The 10957-nt window shown below is 46.4% G+C and overlaps 1 protein-coding gene across 1 annotated transcript; it reads right to left on the reverse strand.

Moving 5' to 3' along the window:
- Window positions 1-1187: 1187 nt before the first annotated feature.
- On the reverse strand, window positions 1188-5975 carry LOC138366766 (uncharacterized). Its single transcript, XM_069328046.1, has 4 exons — window positions 5637-5975; window positions 2854-2962; window positions 1881-2399; window positions 1188-1765 (listed from the first exon to the last, which is right to left on the reverse strand). Exons 1-4 carry the CDS (start codon window positions 5973-5975, stop codon window positions 1188-1190), a joined length of 1545 nt encoding a protein of 514 aa, XP_069184147.1.
- Window positions 5976-10957: the final 4982 nt, after the last annotated feature.

The raw sequence follows: 10957 nt of genomic DNA on the forward strand, positions 1-10957 counted from the left end.
TAACGCAGTCATTAATCAAAGGGAACAGATAACTAAACAAAAATTATGTTAATATTTATTTATTTATCGGAACCAGTATATTTAAATCAAAATTGAAACATAGCCTACTCTAATAAAAATTTATCATCTCCTATGAGGCACGGCCTGTAATACCAGTGTTACAACTCAAGTGCACTATACCTTAAATATTGCAGCTTGCCAAAGGATGTTGATTGGCTGCCCACAGGTCAGTTGACCTGTATGTACCTCAGCCGAGGTCCCCAGACACACTAACACTTCTTTCTTAAAAACGCTCACCAGTGGGACAGGATCCACCCCCTAGTTCCTAGGCTCACATTAACTCCGCCTATCCCAAGCCTATGGCCAATCGATTTTACCATGACTAGGTGCTCTAGAAACCGGGTCAATGGCATGGGCAGGCACTACCCTGTGAGGCCCCGCCTCCCCAGGCCTACATGTCTTTAACCAATCCGGATCAGGCTTGACCATAAGGGTCAATTCCTCTTGACAGAAAACCAAAAACTGGGAAGACACCAACGACTTTCCTGGCTGGGCACCCACGTGTAACTTGAGATCACAAGTTTATTAGCCCTGGGGTAATATACCCAAATTCGTCACTGGCCCGGAGGACAGGAGAGAGAGGGGAGCAAGTGGCTTCAAGCTGTTTATGACCCCGTGACAAAAGACAGAAATGACCCAAGGGAGAGTAGGCAAGCGAGAGAAGGGAAGGAGAAGAGAAAGGGGGAAAGGGGCTATGGTGTGCATATACCATTACAGTTCTATGCCGGTCATCGCACCAAGCCCAGCGGAGGGTGGCACCGCAGGCGCCTCAGGGCCTCTGCCAACCGGAACAGGAGCAGAGTACCCCTGTCGCACATCCTTTGACAACACCACGACGAGGTCGCGGTCACAAGGGGCAACCGCCCACTGAGGAGAGCCACCAGCAGGGGCACAGTGTCCAACACAGAAGGCAGCACATCGCCGCCTACAGCATCATCATCCATGGCATCACGCTCTTCTGCCCACGTCCGGTGAGGTGACGCATCCCGAGCCGAACGACGGCGCATAGAAATAGGCCGTTGATCGTCGGAACTGTGACCCCCTACAAGCGGTGCCCCAAAAGAACAATCGGCAGGCGGCCCCAAAGCCGGGGCAGCACGACCACGCAATACAGCAGCCTCAACGACTCAGGGAAAAAAGCCACTACCATCCAAGGAGACCGGATTCGGAGAAGGAAGAGACACAGCAGGCGGAAGGTTAGACTCCAGCACACGTGAGGTATCCAGCGAGGGCGACGGAACCGGCAGAGGAGAAGAGGCACGCGTCAACGAGGAAACTACCAGAGGCGACGATGCAGAGGGCATGGGCGGAGTCATACTCACCACCGCCCCGACAAGCACATGTTCTTCTGCAGGAGATGCAGCCGCCACTCGTACAGCACCATCCAAGGCCACCACGGAAGCAACCGGATGAGGATGCACCGTCACATCCACCAAACGGCGAAGGTCCAAAGCAGGCGCCCATAGGTCCCCTGAGCTCACTGGTGGGGCAGACAGATCAGGTCCAGACGGAGTGACAGCTGGAACCGCCGCAGGAACCACACCAGGCACCTGCACAGAACGAGGATCCGTCGGGGAATCCCCACGCACAGACAAGCGGAGAAAGTCATCCTCCAGGAAAACTGAAGGGGCCTCAGCACGAGGAGCGTCGCAACCGGCCGCTACGTGGCCCTTAGCACCACACCGGAAACACGTGCGGGTTCGACCTTGATAAAAGATCCTTAGTCGGAGCGCCAGCTAGTCGGGGCAGAGCCCCGACTAGCGGGCGCTCCACACCTCCCACAGCAAACCACCACTCAGCAACGGCAAACGACAACTGACCTGTTGAGTTGAAGTGGAAGAGTCCACCTAGTGGACTCTGGAGAGCGCGTTGGCGACGACGTTGTCGGAGCCCTGGATAAAGATGATGTTGATATTCTACAAATACATGGCCCAGCGAAGCAAATGTAGGTGCTGGTTGGTGAACTGTGTATGCTGCAGGAACTGAAGAGAATGGTGCTTGTGGAAGATGTTGAGGTAGCACTCCAGGACTCAGTGAAGTACAAGTTTGTTGTACAGACGAGCCTACTGAATGGATCAGCGAGAGTGGTGATCCGAGGAGATTGTGAGATGGTTCATCAGATGCAAGGCCCAGCGTAGCAAGTGCTGATTGGAGAACTGGGTCAGCAGTAGGAACCGAATGAGGTTGTGATACAAGATGTTCACATGGTGCTACAGGAGTCAGAGTAGTTTCGAGAACTGATCCTAATGTAGGGACCGACGAATATGGAGGTCCTAGAGGATGTTGAGGTTGTGCTGCAGGACCCAGCGAAGTACTAGATTGTTGTTGAACTGGGGCGTCTGCATTCACCGAAGAATGTTGAAATCCGGGGAGATGAAGTTGTAACCTAATAGATTTGATAGTTCGTTGTGCTGCACGCCTGGCAGGATGTTATGTGGCTCCTCAATGATGATTGTAGCTGGAGTGCATGATCCCATCTCGCTGTGGTATGATGGTGTTCCTATCGCTAGGGTGGAAGACTGAAGGTTCTCTAATACCTGGCAGGGCGAGAATGGAGTTAGTACAAAACAAGGATTTATGCCTTTCAAATGCAATAAAAGGTAAATTTGTCTAACAATATTTTAGCTGAGGGCTGGTAAAAGTTGTCTGGAGGAGCACGTTTATTTGGATTAGGCTCGTATAGAGCAGGATCTTTCCTGGTGGTGGAACAGATCGAGAATTTAGAACCATTGCAGTCAGGCAAAGTACAACAAGAAGGACCAGACAATACCTTAGAGACATTGATTGTCTTACACATGTCGTTAGAGAAGATGTGATCACATTTGCTCTGACTTTCCTGGGCATGTCCGCACTGCTTCCTGAGGTGCTTCACAGTTCCTGGACGGAAACAGCTGTGGAAAACCTGGTGGTAGAACACGGGATATTACTTATATGTACGTTACCTGAGCTTGTCTGAGACAGAAGCTCGTCATGGTTGTTGATGGAACGGCTGAACGGCTAAGAAGACTCTGATACCTGCATTAGTGGTGCCTTGAATAGAGGAGCGTTCGGCTTACCTGTCATCTGAGACTTTTTGCAATTTTTCACTAAGTTTTTCATATCACGAATCATTCCTGGCCAGTAGTAATCTTGTTTCAGGGTCTTGTAGGTCTTGTAGAAACTGCAGTGTGAGAGAGATCAATGGACCAGATGCAAGATATCTGACCGTAGGCTGGTAGGAACTACTAGTTGTTTGACATTATCCCGATTGTTGTCCTCCTTCACTTTGCCGGGTATATAATAGCGGTAGAGCACTTTATTCACAACAAAGAACCCAGGGATGGAGTTAGGTTGTGTCTCAGTCTGTAAGAATAAAGATGTTAGCGAGAAATCTTCTCTCTGCAACTTACGGAACTCCAGCATGGTGAGACTCGGTGGGAGGCTCCGTGAATCTTGAGGTACAGCTGAAGCAGATAGAGCAGCTGGTTGCGGGAGTACGGATTGTGCACGTGTCGTCACCAGGACAGGATGGGAGACGTCATCAGAATCATCTGTTGCTTGTATCTCTTCTTTAACAAACTGCGAGATAGGATTTTCCATTGATGAGTCACATACCTGGGGTTTTTCTTTGATGATTAGATTTGTAGGTTATTGGTCTTCTGCCAAGTCGTTGCCCAAGAGGAGTTGAACTGACATGGGAAAAGGCTTTTCCCGGATGGCGATTTGGACTTCACCTTATATTAACGGACAATCCAGGCGGACTCTGGCAAGTGGATAAGGGGCAGTTGCAGTGCGATCCGTAATGAGGACAGTCTCTCGGGTGTAGGTGACGTTGGGTTCAGTTGACTTCAGTAGAATAGATTGTAAAGCAACTGTGTTCCTCAATATATTCACTTTCAACCTTCCCTCCGAATCTCCACCGCTGGCAGAGAGTTCCGGAGTACAGGTGTGTTACGACCCTAGACCTCTGGGTATGGTTCCTCTGTTGCTGTTGTTAAACATATGTAATAATACAGCCTTGCCTCAATAAGTGTCTAGGGGTAAAAACAAACTGCTTACGTAACAAAGCAATATACTTAAAGTAAGAGTAACAAAGAACATACAAATAACATAAATGGAAAATGCAGGTAGCCAGAAATATTAATACACTAGTAATTAATATTACAATATCCTTATATAAGCACCGGTCATTTCTTTACAACATAAATGAATAGATGGGTTTGCACATAATGGTCTAACCAGGAAATTAGCTATGTTACTAAACAATAAACATATACCACAGACTTAGCTCAACACATGTCTCCACCCGCCAGCTCTACCAACGGAACTAGCGTTCCTCCAGCATTCGCGGCATTGTGTCTACCAAAAAAGACCAAACTAAAACCCACATGAAACCTCATGATACTCAGCTAACTACGAGAAATTAAGCTAACAAATTAAGAACAAAGCTAACAAATTTAGAACATAATTATAAGTAAACTTATGTGTATATAACACTGCTAAGGTGTAAAAAGAAATTAAGTACAATCAATAAACAGGAATAATTCCCAAGGTGAAACATTGACGCTAGCTTGATACACGGCCCGCACACTGGAACATCCCAAATATGGTCATCCCCCCAATGAGACGCCACCGACTCCCCCCACAGGAATAAACATGCAAATAGCCTAACAAAAAATTCAATACAGGCACACTACAGCTCGCTACAAACACATCAAACATAATTATACTGGAACACAGCTGGATATCATGTTATATTTACGTATCTGGGAAAAGAAATAATGGACATACATATTTATCATGATGAATGTTAGAATGAAACACAGATTCGCAACAAGGTGTCTGTTGAAGAGAGAGAGATCAGTGGATGAAACAAAAATATTCATCACAGGCTTAGGACTTTTATGAATTTTAGGAGGTGATTTGGGCTTTGTCTTACTGCTGACTTTACAGTGAGGACTGGTACACTCTTCTATTGTATGTCTAAAGGTTCTGCAACAATGACAATACAACGCAGAGTTTTCATTACTGGTACTCACTTTGGCTGGAGTAAACCAAGACGTCTTACTAGAAGGTGTGTCGGATGGTACTCTATGAATGAGACTGTAGGAGTCAGCCAACTGTGCACATCTAGTAGGGTCGGTTTCTTCCTTGTCTGCTAGGTAGGACGTATGGAATTAGGTACACGCCTAAGGAATTCTTCCATCAGGATGAGGTTGATGAGATCTGTAAAGGTGGAGACTTGTGCTGCTTCCAGCCACTTCATGAAATATCTCTTTTTGTTATTTGCAAACTCTAGGTAAGTAGTAGCACTCGCTTTAAGGTAATTCCTAAACTTACGTCTGTAGTTCTCGATAAATAGGAGGTAGGCATCTAGCACTGCCTGTTTCAATACCTTGTAGTCGGTTTCAGACGCCATAGTACTGAGAGTCATGGCAGCCCCTACATGTCAAATGACACCTGAGAAGTACAGACCATTGATCCTGAGGCCAGCTGAGTTGGTTAGCTAGAGCCTCAAATGAAGTAAATAATATATAATTTTCTGTCTCGACAAAAGATGGCATCAACTTAATTGCATAAGAAAGATCGAAACGTACCTGGAGGTTAGCTTCCGCTTCCTTGCGCTGAGTGTGGTGTGTAGTTTCCAAGTCAAGCTCTTTTCTACGGTTTTCTAGAGCAATGGCGGCTTGTTTTTCAGCATGTTCACGTTGGAGTTTACGTTCTCTTTCTCTTACTTTAAGGGCTTCCTGTTCACGCTCACGTTGGAGTTCAAGCTGTTCCCTCTCACGTTCACGTTGGAACTCTAGTTGTTCCTTCTCACGTTCACGTTGCAGTTCAGCTTGTTTTTTTTGTAGTGCAAGTTGTTCCTTCTGTATCTTGAGAGTTTTCTTCTGACGTTCGCGGTCTAGAGTGGAAAGCTCTATCTTCAATTTCATGGCTGCTAAGGCGCTCTTCATGAGATTCGGATGTAATATTATCATTGTCTAATAAGTGGTCAAGTATAAGGTTATGGAGATAAGTTTTAGTGGCTCCATGGGGGGCAGTAATGGGGTACGCATTTACAAGAGTTAGCAACTCCGCCTTGGTGGCACGAATTAGTGTGCCCCACTTCATCGTTTGGATTCTGCCTGAACGCTGTTAGACGAAACATGGTGAATAGAATGATAGAAAATAATGTGCAAAGAAAATACCTCAGTTGATGTACCAAAATATGAGATGTCAGACTGACAGGATGACATGGCAACTGTAAACTATCCTATTTAAACTTTATAGTCAAGTTTACAACAGTTAACTTTAGTAATTGAATTGATTACTTAGATCGAAAGTGAAACGAATACGTAGGGAATCTTGTACCCGGTACTCTATATGATGAGGACAGGGGCAAGAGGGATCCTACTGGAATTGTGAAACATAATTGTCTCGAATGTAGTCCAAAAAATTTAGGGATTTCTTACCTGGTCTCTAATTGACGAGAACAAAGGTAAGAGGCTTCCTACTAAAACTAAATAGTACTTACAGAGTTATCAGTCACTGTGCTCTGGAAAAAAATGCTAACTCCCTACCTGTGTAAATACCATATATTTGACCAACGCGTAGGGGTGCGGAAAGTATTAATTTATGACGAGAACTGCTGTATGGGTCCTAACCGTATAACGTAGTCCGTAATGCTAGAGGAACTATGGCCCCCTGTGTCCTCCTATGTTCGGGTTGTAAAGACGTGGGCGTATTAGCCCGGAGGAGACAGACCAAAGTACCAGGGGTACCAAAGTGGGTGATCTGCCATAATGAGAAGTTCTCCTGTAGGGAGAAGAATATGTTGGAAATCACAGGATATAGCAAAGATTATTAAACAACCAATTACGAGTATGACTCGTGCCATAAGACACCACGTAATCCAAAGTCATCCAACAGTCATATAATGCTACATCTGGAATGTAAACAGTATTAAGCACCATCAAAATCACTCAAAATAGTAGTTCTGAAAAGACACAGGCAAACTTATAATAAAGCCAAGTACACTTACCACAGCTTTATATGAAGCGTCTAGGAGCATACCTGAGTGAGGCTCCTAGGACAGGTCCCCAAATATATGTTACGGTAAAATGACTAAGTGCAGTGGATTTGGGCAGATGGAATGCCACGAACATATAAAAAAAAAAAGTAAAAACAAATTAACAAAAAACAGCTATGGTGACTTCTTCATTGTATGATAAATGTAGAATAAAATACAGGAAACTGGAAAAATTTTAATTCTTTAATTATGAAAAAAATCATCTTAACAAACATATAACAAAACATATAAGTAACATAAAACAAATTACGGCCAAGGCCCAGGCACAACAACTTGACAACCCCAAGAAAGAACCAGGGGCGAACAGCAAAACACCGAGACACACGCACCACAAAAACACTCACCCTAGGAAGAACATCAATTTAGCAACAAAACAGCTGCACCAACCCACACAGGGCACAAACAACGGCCCACGCAGGAGCCAGCAAAGAAGCATACCCACACCCCCACACACATCCACACAACAAACCGAACACACAACCACAGGAGCAACCACTCACACACCCATCCCAACCCCCTCCAAGGAGGCCAACCGGAGGGCCGGGGACCGAAGACAAAAACGAAAAAGCCCCACCCTCCAACCCACAACCAAAAGCCCGACCCACGACCACACCCAAAAACCACCCCACGCAAACACCCACCCGTGAACCAACCACAAAACTCGCTCGGAAACGCGCGCTGCACCCACCACCACGTGAAACACAAACGGCCTCTCAAAAATTCTGAAAGCCTAACAACCCCATAACCCTCCCTCCGACCCACCCACACATAATACACATAGTCAGCAACGAGAAGACATAACGTATTGCGCACCCGGCACAACCCCCGCAGAAAGGACAAAAACAAAAACCTCAAAAGGCCACCCCAACACCCCGGCCCACAAACCCCAACCAACACGACCCGAAACCAATCAAGCAAGCCCCTCAACCGCTCACAAAAAGAAAAGACATGCAACTGAGTCTCAGGGAGGCCACAGTGCACACACGCGTCAGAGGCACGCAAACCCAGCATGCACAACCGCGCATTCGTCGCCAACGACAAATGCAAGAACCGAAACAACAATTCCCGCTGTTGCGGTGCCAGAAACCGAGCCCCCAACGCCACCCACACCACCCCCTAATCCCAACACGGGAACAAACCCTCCACCCGCGGCGGAACACGACGAAATAAAACCCTATACACCGCCTTAAACGACAAGGACATGAAACCCGAACAACGGCAGACCTCCCAAAAAATGGCCACTGCCCAAGAGTAAACAGGAGGGGTGCAGAAGGCCGCCTCCTGGTAAACACCAAAATTCACCAAAAAGCTAAACCAAACAGAGCAAAAATAAATACCTAAAGCATTGAGCCCCCCACCCAACTCGAACCCCTGACACAACGAGACCCAGAACAGCGCCCGAGCCCTAGTAAACACATAAGGAATGCCCACCCCACTCTCCCGCACAGCCAACACCAACGTCGACCGACGAACCGGGTGGTAACGACCGCACCACACATAATGATAAACCTGGAGTTCCAACCCGAAAGCCAGCTTGCGATCCAGGGGGAAGAACCGAGCCACGAACCAGACAGCTAATAGGAAGCGAACCAGGTATATCTTGAGATTATCTTGAGATGATTTTGGGGCTTTTTAGTGTCCCCGCGGCCTGGTCCTCGACCAGGCCTTCACCCCCAGGAAGCAGCCCGTGACAGCTGACTAACACCCAGGTACCTATTTTACTGCTAGGTAACAGGGGCATAGGGTGAAAGAAACTCTGCCCAATGTTTCTCGCCGGCGCTTGGGATCGAACTTAGGACCACAGGATCACAAGTCCAGCGTGCTGTCCGCTCAGCCGACCGGCTCCCTAAGCCGGTTTTGGTAAGCCCCAAAATCCACATAGAAGCGAGAACTGGAAACCATGACCCCACCCACACACGGCGAGAGGACCAACCACCAAGACCCAGAAGACCGGACTTCTCACAGTTAACCCGGGCCCCAGTGGCCAACTCAAACCTCTCAACCACGACCTGTACAGCCCCAACCAATCCCCTCCAAAGCCCCGAACAGGACGGTATCATCCGTATAGTCGCAGATGGGCAACTGAAGACCCGACCGCAGTCGGGGGGGGGGGCGGGGGGACGATCAATGGACTCTCCTTGATAACCCGAAAAAGGCTCCTTTAACCCTTACACTGCTCAGGGGTCCTGGGGACATTTTACACCCCTGTGCGCAAGAAAAAAATAATTCAAAATTTTTTTTTCGTCATTCTAAACATGTTAATTTGAGTCCCCTGAGCACGGGAAAAATAATAAAAAAATTCTATTATACATACCAATGACACAATTGAGCCGAGAAGTTGGCCGATGACGTCACAGAACGTGAGCGCTCAAGGGTGCTGCGTCAGCCAGCCGTCACTCACGGCCACTCACGCGGCACGAGTTGCCGTGAATTTATTTTCGCGGAATTATTTACAGTATTTTTGGGTCATTTTACACAATTTTTTTTTTCGCTAGTATTGTTCCAATTATTAGCAATAGACGTTGTATTATATTAAAAATGGTATAAACTCACTAGTCGCTCACATATTAGTGTCACAAGTATGCCCACCGAAATGGTATAATTTACAGGAAATATTCAATGTATTTGTTTTTTTTTCAATATAAACACAAAAATTAACTTGATATGTACATTTATTTACCAAAGAATTACACATTTAGTACTCCTGGAGACTGTGATACTGTGCGAAACTAGTCGATATGGCACAGAGAGGACGGCACACGCTTCGCACCAATGTCAACACCAATTTACGTTTCTGTGGCCTCAATTTGGTACTGAAACACACAACACACCGACGCTGGCCTGCTGCACGTGCTCCAGTTGGTGGTAATTTCTTGATTTGGTGTATCAGAAAGGCCTCCCTGTAAGCGAGCCTGGGTGCAGGAGCATGGTTCAGTATTGGGTCTCGAATGGGTCTTTGTATGCCAGGTGTGTCCTTGCCAAATTTACCTAGTAACTGTTTCACAACTGGAAAACTAAACGAACGGAAATATGGTTTTCTACCTGTCTTCACAAGAAACATGTTGTAACTGTTCAGCATTGTTACGCCAATAAGGTGGAAAATCATTTTCTTTGTCTACTTCACTGTTTTCCGTACACACTCTACAGCACCCACCATCATGTCACATTTATCAACTAAACGCATGTTGATGTGATTGTAGTCCATCACACAATCTGGCTTATATATTATTTGCTTTGTTGTTCTGTTCACCTTGCCACTGTCCACCATTGTTCCAGGGTGAATGGTGGTCAACATGTTCACTTCACGTCTGTCTTTCCACCGCACTTAAAGCATTGCACCACTTTTTCTTACCTCGCAATCACCAACTTGCATAGCAGTGTCAAACACAGGCATTTCCTTTCGTTTTGGCTTTCCTTTCAAATACTCAAATGCTCCAATCTTTCTAACAAACGTGACTTAACATAAGCTTACCCCCTTCCATTTATCTTTCTTTCTCTTTCCTTTTCTTTCTCTCTTCTCCCCTTTTTCTGTTCATTGTCTTCTCCTACACTCCCTTGCTATCCTCTTCTTATTCCTATTACTATCTCCTTCGGTGGTTATAATAGGAGCTGCCTCGTATGGGCCAATAGGCCTTCTGCAGTTATCATTATTACTACTATCCCCTACACCTTACTTTCCTCCTCAACTCTCTCTTGCCTATTTATTGCCTGTCTCTACCTCCTCATCACAGGACACCACCATTTGGTCACCACTTGGTCCGGGAGACATCTCCCGTCACGCAGGGTGCAGTCGCACCTCCACAGATCTGCAGTATCATCTATTGATACTGGTGATGGCTCAAAAGG

The sequence above is a fragment of the Procambarus clarkii genome, chromosome 2, assembly GCF_040958095.1.
Source record: "Procambarus clarkii isolate CNS0578487 chromosome 2, FALCON_Pclarkii_2.0, whole genome shotgun sequence".
Lineage (NCBI taxonomy): Eukaryota > Metazoa > Arthropoda > Malacostraca > Decapoda > Cambaridae > Procambarus > Procambarus clarkii.